The 18,178-nt window shown below is 49.3% G+C and overlaps 1 protein-coding gene across 1 annotated transcript in view; it reads left to right on the top strand.

Annotated features, from left to right (window-relative positions):
- The window catches only part of Adam12 (ADAM metallopeptidase domain 12), a 312,949-nt gene that overhangs the window by 256,934 nt on the left and 37,837 nt on the right, over positions 1–18,178 (top strand). Inside the window, exons 12-14 of the mRNA XM_050137344.1 lie at positions 5,634–5,811; positions 11,959–12,048; positions 13,824–14,019. Coding sequence (XP_049993301.1) covers positions 5,634–5,811; positions 11,959–12,048; positions 13,824–14,019 — 464 coding nt within the window. The remainder of the gene's footprint in view (positions 1–5,633; positions 5,812–11,958; positions 12,049–13,823; positions 14,020–18,178) is intronic.

Raw genomic sequence — 18,178 nt, 5'->3', positions numbered from 1 at the left:
GCAGGTTAAGATCCTCTCTGGTAAGCCAGCTCGTGGGCTACACAGAATATTAGAAATGGGTTAGAACAATATGTAAGAGCTAGCCAATAAGAAACTGGACCTAGCCGGGCCAGGCAGTGTTTGAAAGAATACAGTTTCTGTGTAATTATTTCTGGGTATAAACTAGCCATGCGGGCGGCTGGGTGCCGGGGACGCAGCCCTGCCGCTCCTAATTTCAACATGTTGTGAATTTTGTATCCAGTAAGCTGCGCCCCTGGGGGGACGTGGGTGCTGGGATCCTCCTTCATCACCCCAGTCTGTGATTGGACAGGGCCTGGGAGTTGCACTCCTAATGCAATGTTAACACTGCAACCACACTCAGAACCACTGGCCTAGGCACATGTTGGGGTGTAGACAGGTGAGTCCCAAGCCTCTGAGGCTGGGCATCAAGTGTATGCTGAGCGCTGGCTGCGTTTCAGCCATTCACCACAGGGACCCTGATGCTGACTGCGGGTAACGGCAGTGTCTAATCACTGAAGAAGAATCAGAAGACTTGCTCAAACCCAGTGTCTGTCAGCCCCTAACTAGAAATGCATCCCTTTGCAAATGGGGACAATATTCTCCTGGGATTGCTTTGAATGGATAGTTAAGACAAATATCCACTCAGTGACTAGTAAATTTATCACCTTGTAATGGGAATATTATGACAGGCAAAACAATGCTCAGTTGGCAGAATTAACCCATGGTCCCCCCATATGTGTCACAAATAACCATGTACCCTAATTCTAGGACCATTTCCTGGGAATCCTAGAGAGCATAAAGAAATGGTTGGAAAGATGGAGGAGGCGTGAGGAAGTCCACTAGGAAAGGGACTTGGCAAGACTTCATGCTGAATAACACTGGGCAGTACTCAGGCCATGTCTGAATTGTCATCTCCTCAGTTTAGAGTAGGATGGACCGTTGCAAACTACTTTCTATATAGCATGATTAATAACAACCCAGAGACCAAAATTGGGGTTCAACCTGAAGGTCAGAAAAGCAAAACAACCAGCCACTTGTTCTTACCTCTATCTCAGTCCGAAATGGCAATCCTGCCTCCTAGAATCTCAGAATGAGACTGTGTCTGAGAGCTGTCTCCTCCCGTCTCTAGGGCTGGAATTAAAGGAATGCATGACTACCACCCGATTTCCATGGCAAACTAGTGTGGTTACTGGGATTAAAGGTGTGTGTCACCACTGTCTGGTCTGTAAGGCTGGTCGGTGCAACTGTTTTGCTCTTTGAACTTCAGACAAGCTTTATTTATTAAAAATACAGATGAAATATCACCACAGCTTCGCAAGTGGGTGAGCAAATAACCGGGAGTTGGGAAGCTAGCTTCCAGATCAGCGTCTGCCATCCCAGAAAGTTCCAAGGCAGCAGGCCAGGAGGCAGGGACGCACGTGGCCTTGCTGAGTATTCTGAGCTTCAGTTCCCTAGTATAGCTAAACCACAGTGACAGCCTCCATCAGTGGTCACACCACAGGCCCTGCTGTGGGTGCTAATGCCACCGAGAGCAGATTCTAAGCCTGTCTCAGGGTTCACTAGCTTGTCGTTCATACTAATAATCGAGGAACTCATGACCACATGAACCAGTAGTCCTCAGCGCTAAGCACTCAATGGCCCTGTGAGGTGGAAAAACTGTTCTGATATGTGTATATCAGAATAGTGCTGTAATGAGAACAGTCTAATATTCTGGTTCTGTTCAATATCCCTTCTCTTCTGAGACCTGAAAGAACTTCAGATTATTAAATTTTGTGTGGGGAGTGGAGGTCAGGGTCCATCAGCTTTAAGTTTTGATGCTTTCTTAGCACTGAACATTAGTCCACTGAGCACTTTAGTGGCTTAGGGAAAATGTAGTCTGCTGAAAGTTGGGAAAAGGAAAGTGCCTCCGTCGACGCTGTGACATTATATTGCCATCCTCTAAATGTCTCCATGGGGAGGTAACTCCTGGGCATGCGAGACACCAGGCCTGCCTCCTCACGACGTCGCAAACCCTTCTGGGTTTCTGGCAGGCTGGCCCATATCATCCTTGTTGCCTGAAGAGATGAGAGAATGTTTTTGTAAAACAGACTGGCAAGGCACCATGGGTAAGGACACTCTGGTGTCTTCTCACCATAGCAGGACTTTGTCCTTGGCTGTAAATGACAAGGACTGGCTAGGAGTGCTTTTCTGGAGACGGAGCTGCTTCTAAATGTGTGTATCTGCCTTTTCACTGATGGATATTCAACCAAGAGAACTGTCGCCCTCTCCCATTGCGAGCCCTTTCCAGCATGTGTCCACGCTCTTTTCATCTTGCCCTTTGGAGTGGCTCATTTTCTCCCTTCACAGTGAGCTCTCCTTGGGGGATCTACCCTCTGCCTTAGCACAGTGCGCACCTCCGTTACTTATTCTCTTCAGTATCTTCCTTCGTAATGGCCTTACTTTGTTCTCGGATGTCCTTACCTCTCTGCCTGCTGGAACAAACCTTGACATCTCTCTCTCTGTCTGTCTCTCTCTCTCTGTCTCTGTGTGTGTGTGTGTGTGTGTGTTGCACTTCTCTGCCCCAAAATTTTCAGAATCACTGCACAATAGGGTCGCATTGCTTTTCTTCCCCGCAACTGCCCAAAGAAGGCTCAAGAATAATCCATCAGAATGAAATAGTCAATGGTCCCTTCCAGGAGAAATCACAAAAAGATGAATCAGGAAAAACTGTCTCCAGGCAGAAAATGTCCCTCCGCCCCATATCTGTCCTCCAAAGAACTGTACCATAGATACGGATGTTATCAGGGCTCTCTGTCAAGTGGCTCAGGGTTGGAGCATTTGCCTGCCATGCCTGATTACCACCCGGTACCAAGCAAAAGGAAAAATGACTTGAGGAAGGGTTATTGGCACTGGAGATGGCCAAAAGACCCCAGGTTGGAGGAGGAGCAGGGGGCCATGGCCAGAAGTCCCTGGGAGTTTTATCAAGCTAGACTAGAAAGGCCAGGATGCCAAGGTTTTGGGGTAAGGGCGACCTCTGTGAAGTGTGTGAGTGACCCCTCAGGGTCAGCAACTTTATTAAAACCTTACCTGGTATCTCAGAGGACAGTGACGTTTTGTGGTTCCAACAGAGGCACCCTAAGGTATTGATGTCTGAAAGTCATAGGACAGCCTTGAGTCTTGGTCCTTACTTACCACCTTGTTTGAAACAGGATCACTTGGCTTTTCACTGAGCACAAGCTACCTGGCACACAGGTTCCTGGGGATTCTCTTGTCTCTGCCCTCACTTCTTATCATGGGAGTACTGGGTCTAAAGGCATATACTACTGCTTCATATAGGTTCTGGGAATCTGACCTGAGGTCGCCCCCACCCCCGCTTGTATTGTGAGCTCTTTACCAACCGAGCCATCTCTGCAACACTCTGTCTCTTCTTCATCACCAAACCCTCCCTCTCAACTTTTCCTGGAGTCTTTTCTAATTGACTTGGGCACTCTCCAGAGACTGGTCTCTTCTGGAGGGAGCTGGTCACAGTATGTCACCACAGTGCCGAACTATGTATATCAAAGAATGAACTGCAGGCCCCAGCATCCTCAGGGAGGGGTGCTCTCAAAAGGAAGAAAAGGCCTGAACTGGTCCTTAGCCACGCTTCTTTGCAAAGGAGAGCTGCCCTCAGCGTCTTGTGTAATGCCCTGGTCGCTTTCACACCAAACCTTTCTAAAATGAAAATGTAATACTCTGTTGTTCACTGGAGCTTTCCCGCAGTACTGTAATACCAGCGATAATCTATCTGCGAGGAGACTTAATAAGAATCCCAAGGAAACTCTGTCACAGCCCTGCTCATCAGTCTCAACTTATCTTCCCATCCAGCAGAGCCAGACTCGACTTCATTTGTTTATTTGTGGTTTGACTTATACTCTGGTTAACCTAAGAGTGAGCGATAGGGGAGGGGCGGAGGGATGGTCTCATCAGCTTGGCTGCATGAACCCTCGGGATCCAGAGATGTTACCAAACTAAGTCATGATGTGGCAGTTTCTCTGCCATATTTAGGGAGATGTAGCTGCTTGTGTCGGCCTGGCCAGCTGATTGAGATCCAACAAGAACGTCATCTTGCAACTGTCTTCATGGGGAGGTATGCCTGGGCATGCTGGACAGTAGGCTTGCTTCTTCGCTAAGTCATAAAACCTTCGAGGTTTCTGGCAGGCCTGTCCTTGTCTTCAGTGCCTCAAGAGATCAGAAAAATGCTCGTGTAAGAGAGAACGGTACGCTCTGTGCTGGGCAACTATATTAGTCTGTGTTCTGTTGCTATCACAAAATGTTTGAGGGTGCATAGTACATAAAGAAAAGAGGTTTATTCGGCATATAGTTTAGAGCTTGTTCAGAGACATGGTATCACCCTGGTACAGGCCTCATGGCAAAAAGTATCACAGTGGCAAAAAGCATGCAAGAGGAAGCAGTCACGTGGCAAGACAGGAAGCAAGACTGATTCTGAAGGCAAGCTTATTCTGTTGATGTCTCATTCTAGTGAGAACTAGTCAGGGTCTTTCAGGAACTCATTTCCTTCTGGTGGTGGCACCCCTCCTTCCAGGAGGCCCCACTTGTGCAAGGCCCCTCACCTCCTAGCAACAGAAGTATATGACCCCTGGGGACTCGCTAACCCATACCCATAACCCCAGCTGCTGTAGGAAAGGATTCCCAGTTCTCTGCAGCTCACATGATGTCTCCACCCCAGTGACACTCGGGAGCTCTCGGTTTTTCTCTCTCTGGGAATCAGGACCGGGTACCACATGCAGCTCCTCCAGCTCTTGGTCATTGGAGAGAGGGGAAGGAAGTCATAAGGGAGGAATAGTCAGTTCAACACCAGCATCGCTTCTGTGTGCAGCCCACTGCCAAGAGTTAGTCACAATGTCCACGTGGGTGCCAAGTGCCTGGACAGCTTCTCTAGACCCCAGAAAGGGACCAGCACTCTGACTGACCACACCACACCCTTTGTAGCCCTGGAATTTATAGGCAAGGCAAGAGCAAGCCCTGTGTTTCTAGACTACCTCCATTTGCTTAGAGCTGTGCCAGGGAAAAGACGGTGACTTTTCTTCTCAGGCATGAATGCCAGTACCAACCTGATCTACGGTAGGACAGAGCACATGTCCCATGGACCCATGGAGCCAATAAGCACCATCATGTGTTCCATTTTCCTCTTTGCATATACCAATAAAGATATGATATATGTCTTTGTTATAAATTCTAGACCTAAGACTTCATTTCCTACAGCATCACCTCTAGGGTGGTTTGGGTAAGAATGGCCTCAGTAGGTTCATAGGTTTGCTTGGTCATGGTATTTTATCACAGCAATAGAAAAGTAACAAATACAGCCTCCCTGAAGAACTATTAATAGCACTGTGATATGACTATGTCCAAAGCTATTACTATGAAACGACCACAAGATCCCTTCTCTTTTGACAAGGCCTTTCTTTCTCACCATATGGGAATGAATGCCAGGACTGTCTTGGCAGTGTCTCGCCTGACTGTGTTTAAGCAAACTCTGTTCATTGACATAGCTGTGAACAGCTGTACGTCCCTACCAGGAGGCATCCTGGGCCAAAGCCCCTGAGGGCAGAGAAGGCCACTGGGGCCCGTGACTCATGGAGGCCTTTCCTCCCCAGGTTCCCGTTCCCTATGGTGTTCAGCAGCTGTAGCAGGAAGGACCTGGAGACTAGCCTGGAGAAGGGAATGGGGATGTGCCTCTTCAACCTGCCAGAGGTCAAGCAGGCCTTTGGGGGCCGGAAGTGTGGAAATGGCTACGTGGAAGAGGGAGAAGAGTGTGACTGCGGGGAACCAGAGGTAAGGGGACCCTCTCCATGATGCCTACTGTTGCCTCTGCCCGGGAGAAGGGGGAGCTTGGGCGAGCATAGGCAGCAAAATAAACATGCTGGAAATGGGCAAAAGACTAGAGAGAGAGCTCACTTGGTAAAGGGCTTGCCATGAAGCCAGGAAAACCTGGGCTCCTAAAAGCCCTCATGGAAAAGCTGGGTGTGGTGGTGTGTGCCTGCAGTCCCAGCACCGGAGAGGCAGAGATGTGCAGATCCCAGAAACATACCAGCCAGTCAGCCTCATCCAATGGCGGAGGCCTAGAAGTCTTCAGTGAGAGACCTTAGCCACCACCCCCCCCCCAAAAAAAATAAGTGGCGAACTGGAGCAAGGACACTTGATGTTGATCTCTGGCCTACACACGTGTGGGGGAGGAGAGGAAGATAATGAGTTGGTAGTGTAGATACTGCTATAATCGAGATTCTCTGGAAGAGTCCCATGTGGCTACCTTGGACAAGTTCCCCATTGTGGATGGCTTTCTGGAGCGTTAGCCATGTACAGAGTTGGCTGTATTGCTAAGTTTTAACAAGGGAGTGCCTTCTCCTCTGTTGAAGGGTGCTTCCATTCTTAGGGTGATGAGGATGCGAACAATAAAAAGCAGTTGGCTCAGAGTTTCTTGGAAAGCAAAGCCCTGGGAGTCTAGCTTCTGGGGGTTCCTAAGTTCCAGGCCTTTCTCTTTGCAAAGCCTGCTGTGGATGGGAAGTGTGGATAAGCAGCGCTGAGCTGGGCGCTGTCTAGCTGAGATTGTTCTTCAGCCTCCTCTGTGTGCACAGCTGAAGCTCCAGAGGATCCAGCCATTCAGCTTGTTAGTTCTCGGAAGCAACAAGAAAAAGCAGCCAGCATTTGCAACCAGCAGTAAGCTTATTGAACCCTGCTTTCCTGCCAATCTCTGGGAAGTTTCTCATTTGTATAGGCCCAAGATAAAGATGGTAAACATAAAACATGTAAGTCATTTTCCCCTCCCTAAATAGTCTTGCGAAAGAACAACAAAGAGAACACTACTACCTAGCATGAGTCTAGCTTCTAAGGGCTCCTAAGTCCCGCTAGGCCCTAGACTATCATTGACAAGTGCCCCCCCACACATCTTGGAGGAGATGGTATTTGGAGTAAATCAAAGCCCAGGGTTTGCAGAGCAACTACGATGGAACTCCTTCCGTGAGGATATATGCAAGCCAGAGTGAGAGACAGGTCTGCGGCAGGTCTATAGATGGCTTCACAATGGCTCAAGAAACCAGCATCTCAGAGGGCTCCTTGGGAATGCTAATGCCCAGGAAACAAGGGAAGCCGGGGCAGGAAGCCTAAGCAGCTCATCACAGGAATAATAGAATCTTTATCATAGCCTGTCTCCAAGTCCCAGAGGAGGCTCCTCAGTGCCAGCGGGGATGCTCTTACTCTCACAGGTTCTGAGAGAAATGCACAGCACTTGGGGGTAGGGGCAATCAGATGGAGTGAGGGGAGACAGAAATAGTTTTGTGTCCTTGACAAACTCAGAACTTCTCCGTGATAATGGCCTTGTCCACAGCGGTGGTTAATTTTGCTCACAGTGAGCATGGAGCAGTTGCCGGCTAGGAACAAGTCCTAATTATAGTCTTACCGAATGGCTTCAGGATTAGCAAAGGGAAAAGTGAAGCCATCGTGGGATAGCGTGTACAAAGGAGAAAAGTCCCTTGGAGGCCTTGTTAATTGCTTAAAGAAACAACCCAATTAGTTTAAATTACCCACATTTCTCAGGAGAGGCCATGTTGACTTAAGATGGTTTGTCTTTGATCTGAATGCCTTATAATTATTTATTAATGCAAGTAAATCGGATGGTTCTTCCTGGAATCATGAACGCTGGGATTTGGAATGACTCCACTGGCAGTTATCCACCCCATGTGCCTTCATTAGCATCCACCACTGTCTCTGTGCCCACAAGTACCATCACTGCCACGTTCATCCTCTCCACACCACCATCCTCACACTGCCATCTGTACCATTAACTGCCATCCCCACCTCCAACATACCTGCATCACCACCCCGCTCAACATCGCTGCCACCCTAGTGTCCCTACCAGCATCGTCACCATTGCTGTAACTACATCCTGACCATCATCACCCAACGTCCTCAGTGTTATCACCACCAGCACTGTCCCAGCATCAGCATCCTCACCACCAGCACTAGCACAGCCATCACCACCAGCACTGCCCCAGCACCAGCATCCTCACCACCAGCACTGTCCCAGCATCAGCATCCTCACCACCAGCACTGCACCAGCATCAGTATCCTCACCACCAGCACTGCCCCAGCACCAGCATCCTCACCACCAGCACTGCCCCAGCACCAGCATCCTCACCACCAGCACTGCCCCAGCATCCTCACCACCAGCACTGCCCCAGCATCAGCATCCTCACCACCAGCACTGCCCCAGCATCAGCATCCTCACCACCAGCACTGCCCCAGCATCAGCATCCTCACCACCAGCACTGCAGCAGCACCAGCATCCTCACCACCAGCACTAGCCCAGCCATCACCACCAGCACTGATGTATCAGGGGATCCCTGTGTTCCTATTGCCAGCTACTCATGTTATGCTCCTCCAGCTCCACAGAAGAATCCCACAGCCATGGGTAGGTGCTTGATCTCTTTCCAGGGACCTCACTACACTGTGGGGCAATGTTGATTGTGACAAACTCCTCATTAGATAAGGCCAAATCTGCTTGCATATAGTCCCCAGCTTGGTATTTCTATGGTTAGGGTTCTTCTTTTTTCATAAAGAGGTTTCTTGATATTTTAAGAAAACTCCCTTCTCATCTGAAGCTCTTCCTCCCTAGAACTCTGCTAACATTATAGTGAACCTTTTTGCCTCCCTTGTGTCATATTAACGTATTTTTTATGTTTTAAGTCTAGGTTCAGATGGCAATTGTACCTAGCTATGTGTCCTAGTTTCATCTCTTGCTGTGCTAAAACGCTCTGACCAAAAGTAACTTGGGGAGGAAAGGATTTCCTCAGCTTACATTTCCAGGTCACAGTTCATCATTGAAGGGAGTCAGGGCAGGAACTCAAGCAAGAAAAAACAGAAGCAGAAACCAGGAGGAGCACCCCTGTGGTCTCACTCTCTGGACCATGCTCAGATAGCTTCCCTTTCCAGCCCAGAACTACCTGGAATGGGCACTATCCACAGTGAGCTAAGCCATCCTAAATCAACTCACAGTCAAGACAACCCCCTACAGACATGCCTAGTCTGATCTTGGAAATCCCTTGACTGAGTCTCCCTTCTCAGACAACCCCAGGCTTACAAGAACACTAAGCTTCTTTGCCCAAGACTTCCATTCAAACCTGTTACCTGGGCTCTCTTGTCTGGTCCCCTGTGCCCAGGTCCTGCAGACACTCCTTCTGTTGCTAATCACACCAAATGCAGAGAATGGCAGATCAGTGTGACATACACCAGCACACAAGCCTGCATGTGCTCCCTCACTGCCAGAAGCTCCACTGTGTCCAGGAGAGTGCACTGTAGCTCATAGTAACCAAGAATCTCCATCTGCTTCCCACAGCCCAAGAAAGGCTATTTAGTGCTTATACACGGTCTTCAATAGCTTTGATATTCTTTTTATTTGGAGACCTGACATTCATTGGTTCTGTCGCTTCTCTGCTGACTTCTAAAATAGTAAATGCATCCATAGGCAAGGAATTTGTCTCTTCTGTGAAATCTGGTAGTACATAAATAGATTTGAGGTAGTTAAAAATTGTTTTTACCTTCTGGTAGAAGGTATTAAGGATTCCCTGATAAACCGCCCTTCCAACTCACAAGGCTGGGAACGCTGCCCCATCCCATTGAGAGTCAAGAGGATACCAGTCCCTTGCACATCTTTTAAACGTCATTATCTTTCTCACGTGATGGATCCCCTTTGAAGTCGTTCCACTTGGCTACCTTCCCATTGGGGCTGCTGCTTACATTACAAGTGATTTGAGGGGTGGCAGGAGGAGCCCTCACAAGTGTGTTAGACCCAGATATCAGATGACCGCTTTAACTCGGCATTGCAAGGAAGTCTCCAGCTCAGCTCCTATAACATTCGGGAAGTCACTGAGACCACAGCAAGCCGAGAGGTGCTGCTGCACACCCAGGGGCACTGGTCCAGGATGCAATTAATGGGATCCTTAAGAGGGAAAACATTTCTAAACTTGTATAGAGCTGTAAGCCCATAAGCTGAAAACCCTCCCTGTCATGAAAGCCGCACTGACTTCTGGTTGGCAGCTTTATCTTACTGTGTACATTACATGTCCCGGATGTTTACAGAGTCCTCAAGCGGATTTAAAATTTAACAAGTTTGGAAGTATGCATGGTAGGAACAAACGTAAACACTGCGTGAGAGATCAGTCTGTGGGGCTCCGTGGCGGATGCTGAGCAGGTGTCTGGGGGCGCCCTACATCTTCCCAATCACTGGCAGATTTATTAATTACATCTATAAGACCGAGAGGAAATTCATTCATGAGAGATATTTTTCAGGAGTAACCGACTATACTGTAAGACATGGATACAATTAGCTTCATGCTGGCTGGCCAGGTGTAAGTTTTTCAGAATACATCAAAAATTAAAGAATGTTGAGGTCTTGGGCGGCATTAAGCATTCTGTGACATTTTCTTCTAAATCGCACAAATTCCAAGCTTCCAGGAGGCTCTAAAGCTCATGGGCTTCAGGGATTGGCTACACAAGTGGGTGCAGGCCTTTGGCTAAGACAGGCAAAGGGTGTTGATCCCAGTCTCTATCAGAAAGCCGTGAGCTCACATGGTGTACTGTCTCTAAAGGAGTTGAATTTCTTCTTCACTTCTGTTTCAGAGGGGATAATACAGCTCAATTTGTGTGTGTTTAGATCCCCAGAAAATGGGCATGCTCAGGACAGGTGTGGTAGCATAATCCTCCAATCCTCACACTAAGGAAGAAGAGACTGGGGGATTACCCACCAAGGGTTGGGGCCAGCCTGTCTATAAAGGAAGTACCATGCCAGCCAGGCCCACAGAGAGAGACCTTAGCTCTTAAAACAAGAAAGAAGGCTGAGGATATGGCCCAGTTGGTAAAGTTTTTAACTTGCATCCATGAGTCCTTGGGCTTGATTTAAAATAAAAATAGTATAAGAGAAAAGGAAGGAGAGAGAAAGGAGAAAAGAAGGCAGGGAGGGGGAGAGTGGCCAAAAAGGAAAGGGGGGAGGGAGAGAGGGAGGGAGAGAGGGAAAGGAGGAAAGAGGATGGGGGAAGGGGGAAAAAGTAAATAAAATGAGAACTCCTACCCTAGCACCATTCAGCCTCACTCTGATGCCCAGTCCTCTCCCCAGAATATCCTAGGCCGAGGGCTTACCTTTGCTAAACAAGGGTTTACTCCTCACCCACCTGGTACACCACAAGGAACTGGGCTGAATGTTTTTCCTCTCGTTGCATCTGCATACTCCAAATCAGAAGTAGATCCTCCCATTTTTTTAAACAAATACACCAAACAGGTGCTGTACCACTGGGTTGCACTTCTATCTCTCAGAAGGGTTCATGCTTGAAGAGTAAGGGTCACATCCATGCATGGTTTTTTGTTTTGTTTGTTTTGTATTTTGTTTTGCTTGGATTTTGTTTTGTTTTGTTTTGTTTTTGAGACAGCATTTCTCTGTGTAGCTGTGGCTGTCCTGGAACTCACTCTGTAGACCAGGCTAGCCTCTCACTCACAAAGATCCCCCTGTCTCTCTCTGCCTCCCAAGTGCTGGGATTAAAGGCCTGTGCCACCACCACGCTGCCCATGCATGTATTTTGAAATGAGCAATTTCCAAGCCCTTCGATGATTCTGACACAGCTCACTGCAACATGCCCTGCAGGAAGAATTCCCAGAGAGCTGCTGACCTGAAGCGCTCCTGGCTTCCCTCCCCCAGACCCTCCCTCCATGAAGGACTCTTGAGGGCTCCTGACTTCTCTTAGCAACAGCAGACTCCTTGGTTCACAAACACTTACCAGACACTTTGCTCCTGGGCCAAGGAAAGCAGAGCTGGGCCAGGTTTTCAGCTCAGGATCTGGGCACCTTAGCCTTTGCTGTCATTTAGGGTGTGACGTTGGCATTCTGAGAGTCACCGTTCCACATGACCCTTCAAACGGATCCCATTCCTCTCCTCAGGAATGTACCAATCGCTGCTGTAACGCCAGCACCTGCACTCTGAAGCCGGATGCTGTGTGCGCGCATGGGCAGTGCTGCGAGGACTGCCAGGTGAGTCCAGCTTGGCCGGAGGCTTCTGCCTGGTTTGGGTGGCTCCAGTCTGATGCAAGGGAAGTCGTATGGTGAGCTGCTTTCCCCAAGATCATCCTGGCAGGGAAGCTGCCCTTTCACCAGTCAGTACCATCTAGTAGTTCTTAGAACTCTCTAGTCTGGTAAAATGACCAGTTTAATTGCTAACTCTTGTGATAAATGGCCCACGGGCTAAAAACTAACAGGACTGAGAAAGCCAAGCTCAACCCTAATATTCCATTTGTGCTTGTGGGTGTCCTAACTCCATGAGAAAAGCAATGACAGGAGAGCCTAGCCTTACCCCTGTCACTAAGCCTCATGCCAGGTCCACCTGCCTGATGCCAGTGTCTGGCAGGTAGCAGAGAAGCCATTCTGGTGGTTCCTGGGATGTCTGCACCAACAGAAAGTGTGGACCACCCTGAACTGCCAGAGTGGCAACTGCCTGACTTGCTGTTTGCACTGCTCTGACTGCTCTTGCTTTGGCATTTCTACCAGTCATCCTGTTTATTCAGAATGCATGTCTAACGGGGAAGGCCTGAGCATTGAAGGTTCCTAGGATAGGAGTTTATGTCTTGATACTTAAGCAGTTGATCTTGGCACAAGGATTGCAGGAAGCTCCGTGATCCACCCCACCCAAGCACATCATTTAGAAATGGATTATAATGATGCATGTGTGTCTGTGTATGAATGTGTATATGAGTGTTTGTGTGTGTGCATGTGTGTGTGTGCGTGCGAGTGTGTGCATGTGTATGATATGTGAATATGTGTGTGCATGTGTGAGTGTGTGCATGTGTGAGTGTATGAGTATGTGTATGTGAGAGCATGCATATGAGTGTGTGTGTGTGTGTGCATGCGTGTGTGTCTGTGACTGTGTCTGTGTGCATGTGTATCCCCTCCTGATGCTTACTAAGTTCTGGAAAATATAAGAAGTACCCAGTACCCAGGTACCCAGTTACTAGTGCTGGAGAGTGCCAGGAAGGGGATGAACCTACACGGAATAAGGCTCAAGGTGGGAGGGATATGTGGGTACAACTGTCATCCACTTCTGTAGCTTTCCAGTAATCCCTTCCAAACTTCAGGCTTTCTAGGAGTTGGTGGGTGATTCAGCTTGTTGCCTTCAGGAGTATGCAGGCCACCCAAGCCCCGGACTTGGCGGCCTTGACTGTGGAGCTCAAACAAGCTCCCCTGAACCTTCATTTCTTCAGTCTAAAAGATGAGCTGCTTGTCAGACAGAGGTCTAACAGCCTCACTGACAGCCACTACCACGGCTGCTTCTGCTGCCACCTCCTGGTCCTTCTCCCCATCCTCCCCCTATCCTTCCTGCTGCTCCCCCTCAGTTTTCCCCATAAAGTGATAAAGGGGGCCCTGGTTCTTTAACCGGAGGACAGTATAGCCCTGTTATTGAGAGTCTGATCTTGCTGATTTTGCTACCTTGCCTAAAAATGCCTGAAGATGAGGATAAGGCATGTGATGGTGTCAACAGCCTGAGAAAAGGGTCACCTCTTCAACAAGAGACTCAACAAGAGCCAGACTGTCTACTCCTTGGGAAACCTGGTGTTACCTGCAGTTATACAGTAAATGTGACCTGTACAAAACCATTTAAGGAGAACTCTCTGCCATCAAAGGGGATGATGCTGAAATCCCCACCTGTTTACACAACCGTAGTAGGTGGCCTGTTGCAGTCTGCCCCAGGAGAGCTACTGAGGGTCGTTTTCTCCTACTTGGTCCATGTGCCATAAGCCACCTTGTCATTTCAGCTGAAGCCTCCAGGGACTGCATGCAGACCCTCCAGCAATTCCTGTGACCTCCCAGAATTCTGTACAGGGACTGCCCCGCACTGCCCAGCCAACGTGTACCTTCATGATGGGCACCCGTGTCAGGGAGTGGATGGTTACTGCTACAACGGCATCTGCCAGACCCACGAGCAACAGTGTGTCACACTCTGGGGACCAGGTACGTGGCCGCTTCCAGTTCTGTAAGGGACAGTGAAGGACGTATGCTCTATGTACATGAGTCTGTCCTGGCTCCTGAGGGTATTCCTCCATGTAGGCCCATTCTGCTCTGCAATGAGGTTCAAACTCTGAGACGGGAAGTCTGCTTCTGCAGGAGGCGTGGCCACGGTGACCCATCACCTGGGCATAATTCTCACAGTGCACAGTCACTCCCGTGAGCAGATGCGGCCTTGATCTAAAGTCCCATTAAGGTTCTAAAAATGCAGATTAAATCTTAGAGCCCTGCCTGTATATCTCTTTGGGGCTCCCCTCTGAAGTCAGATTCAGGGTCTCCTCGGGCAGCCTAGACACTGGAGTCTTACTCCTTAAAAGCCTCACTACCCCAGACCTCACTACCAGGGGTTCTCAATACCTAGGGACCTCACCCTACCCTGCAGGCCTCACTGTCCCGGGGGTTTATCACTCTAACCCTTATTACTAGGAGATCTTGCCACTGCAGGGAGGGCCTCATTACTGAGAAACTATTCTGGATCTACTTCATTTACAGCTCCTGGGATCCTGGCTAGGAATCCCACTGGGGATGTTTTCTGAGTGTGTTACACTTCTTTCTTTCCATTAAGTTTGGCTGAGTCCTCACTTGCAGCTAAGAGATGACCTCAGACCTGGCCAGCAAGGCCACTATGGTCAGCCAGACTCAGACCTCGAGTTAAGCCAGCTCTGGGGGAAACCAGAGACTCTCTATAAGGCTCTGGTTTCCAGAGGGATAAGGGGAAGTCAACCAGAGCAGAAAATGATGCCCAAACACTGAAGCCTGGCTTTAACTGCTGTGGGTACAACTCCCAAGCCTGGAGAGTTCTCAGTGCCAAGCAAAGATGCCCCCTCACTTGGAGCTTTCTGGGGAAGAAGAAAGTGTGGGCTGGTGGCTCCCGTAAGCGGATGTACCCAGGACAGGTAGAATAAAGAGTCCTGAAGCTCCCAGTCCTTCACACTTCCTCTTTCGAGTCTCAGTGCTGGCTCCCTCACCTGATACCCGTGAGATTCTTAAGACATAGGTAGGATACTGCCGTTACAGCGACACACACCAAGGGATGTTTGTTATACACGTGTCAAATGGCCATAGGACTCTGAATGGGTTAGAGAGTTCAGATACCCTGTAGCCAACCAAGGTCAGTTTAGGACACGGGTTTAGTGCAGCAGGCCTCAGACACCTCTGGTGGCCCTTCCGCTCTCCCAGCTCTTCTACCGGCAGGAAGCTCCCATAAAATTACAGTGGCTCTTCTGTTGCTCCCTTTATGGGAGCTGGCTTTGGCCTGTGGAGCTTTTCAGTGCCCAGCTGTGCTATGAGACCTGGCCCCAGCTCCGGCATGAGCTCAGATGGAACAGCACAGCATTCCCCAGACCATTGTGCTGTGTGGCTCTGCTGGCTGTCATGGTGACCAAAGCAGGTATTTATCCGTGGGAAATAAAAGGAGGGGGAGACAGACACACAGAGATTGAGATCCATGAGATCTGATGTCAGTAAAGTACTAATCATGGGTATTTATCAGGGAAGCATGAGGACAAAGTCCTGATCCATTTTTACATAAGTCTATGTTTTTACATAAGTCTATGTAAACAGCCGAGCAGGGCAGCACAAGCTTGTAATCCCAGCTCCAGGGACATAGAGACAGCGGATCCCTGGGGCTTGCCCTAGCCAGCCTATCCAGTCACCGAGCCCCTATAGGACAGAGAACCTGTCTCAAAAATGAGGTCGAGAAGTGACAGAGAAAGATAGCCAACGTTGACCTCTGCCATCACATGCATATTCAAGGGGCAGGGCCAGGGAATGGGGACAGAGTTGTGTGCTCACTAGACATGCAGAAGCCAGCCTGACTGATAAATGGGCTTCTCGGAAGCAAGAGCATCCACCTTCTTTGAAGGCCCCCCATCTTGGTAGCTGAAACTGAGGTCTGATAGCATTATAATCTGCACACTGTCCTGAAGAAGGGGCATTTCTCCCAAGAGCCACACACACACACACTTAGTTCTTCTCTCTCCTGCCCACCTCCTCCCTAGTGCCTGGGATGGGTGGAATGGTTCTTTGCACTAGGTGCTAAGAAAATCAGGGAGTCCAGGTCTGGGGAACCACCTCAGGCAGTGACTTCATGGGTTTCAATGTGCCCCCACCAGACCTTTCTCAACACAGTTCGTAAAAGAACATCCTCAGCAGAGAGGGGACAGGCAGGGCCTCTGGCTGACTGAGACCATGACTTCTTTGCCACCCCTCGCATTACGTCATGGCCCTTCCCCTCCATACCAGTGAGACTGTCTGGCTTTCCAGTTGATGACACTTTGAGAGTCACCTGTGGTCAGGGCCTTAGCAACTCGTGACAGGAAAAGTCACAGCTTCCATTTCTGGAGACCAGAGTCCTCAGATCCAGGTGGTGGGAGGACATAGCACATCTAGAAATTTGGGGGGGGGGAATGTTATCTCGCTGGCTTTTCCAGCTTTCCAAGGTTACCAATGTTCTTGACTCCCCACCCCTCCTTCGTCAAGGCCAGCCGTGCAGCTGTCTGTCCGGCTCCTCTGGCCTCAGCTTCTGTAGTCTTCTGGCTCTGCCCCTCCTGTTTCCCTTGCAAGTACCCACATGACTGTATTAGGCCCACCCAGGTCTCCATCTTTACCTCTTCCCATCTCAAGATCTCTAAATGAATGTCTGCAAAGTCCCTTTCGTCCTGTCAGGTAACACACTGCTGGGGTCCAGGCTGGAGAGAATGGGCTGGTGTTGAACACTGAGGCTGAACCACTCTCTATTCCTTCAGAAAATTTCTGACCCTTCTTGGATCCCAGCTGTGAAGTGGAATGACTATCCTACCTACCCATGCACATAACATCCCTGACTGTAGTCCACGCTCTGTTCTGTCTACTAGAATGCACGTACCAACAGTCCTGCTGCTTGGCACCTGGTAAATCTAAACCTTAGTCAATGCAATGTGAGTGTGTTCTCAAGAGATGCTCAAGACTTTGTAGAAAGACGAGAGGCGATGGAGACAGGAAATCCGCCTGGATTGAGGGTAGCGAGCAGCCAGGTTGAAGGAGTCTGAGAGATACTGCCCAGCGGTCATCATCCGGAAGAGGTGGTGTTTCTAGCATCCAGGATTGGGTAGAGGGTACAACGGGGTGGCAGGGCCAAGGCAGGAAGTGCAGCTAGTTCTGTTTGTGTAGAGCTGTGACTTGGACGGCAGCAGAGACCCTCATCTGTCGTTCATTCTCTCATTTGTTAAGTATTTGCTGACGTCCTGCTGGGTAGGCGATGCTGACTCAAGAGCCTGCTTGTGCCAGAGGAATGCACCGCCTGTTCCCTGCATGCTTTTCTCGGGATGTGACTCCCTCTGTCCCATCCTCCCTACAACTACCACTAAGCCCTTACCCTGCCCTGGGTGGATGTAGCCCGAGGGGCAGAGGTGACTTCCTGGGCTGGGGTCCTGGCCAGCCAGATGTGCTGGGCTGAGAGCCTTAGAGTGCTGCAGCGGTTGGTTCAAATGAACTTTCCATGGTTCAGGAAGGAAGCCTTTGTCCAGGATACATTTGCGGTGTCTCATCTTCCCACTCAACAGCAAGAGCCCAGATCTAGACCATGTTGTGTAAGGGTCATAGACGACCTCCAGGGAATGGGGTCACTCAGAACTCTAGGGCTCCTTGAGTCATTGCTTGGATGGCTGTGCCTTTCATACCCAGTGACCTAGCCAAGTTGTTGAGTCACATCGAATTCTCCAGTTACATCCAGGGTGTCTGTTACTCACGCCTCGGAGCTGGCTATCCAAAGCTGACCGGATAAAGCCCTTCCTTCCAGCTAGCTATTCCCTTCTGAGGTGGGCCTTTCTCAGTCCAGCATTAGATTCCAATAAAATCCTCCTGCTTCCAAGTCTCCCTAGAAATAAAGGCAGAGAAGATTCAAAGCATGTGCCTGCACCTCCTAAGTGGCAGCGGGACAAACTTTCAGAAGACCTCTGTGGGATTTGTTCATTTGTTTGTTTGTTTGTTTGTTTTGATCTAATTATTATTAGTAGTATTGTTGAAGCTCTCCCTGTTGGCTGGGAAAGTTTTCTTTTCCGACCTGATTTTCTACCACATCTCGCGGTTAGCGTGTGCAAGTTGGGGCCAGGACTTGACATCAAGT

The sequence above is a fragment of the Alexandromys fortis genome, unplaced genomic scaffold (genome assembly GCF_014885135.2).
Source record: "Alexandromys fortis isolate MF-2015 unplaced genomic scaffold, M_Fortis_MF-2015_v1.1 scaffold_3, whole genome shotgun sequence".
Classification (NCBI taxonomy): Eukaryota; Metazoa; Chordata; class Mammalia; order Rodentia; family Cricetidae; genus Alexandromys; species Alexandromys fortis.
This window is presented reverse-complemented; position numbering and strand designations above follow the sequence as displayed.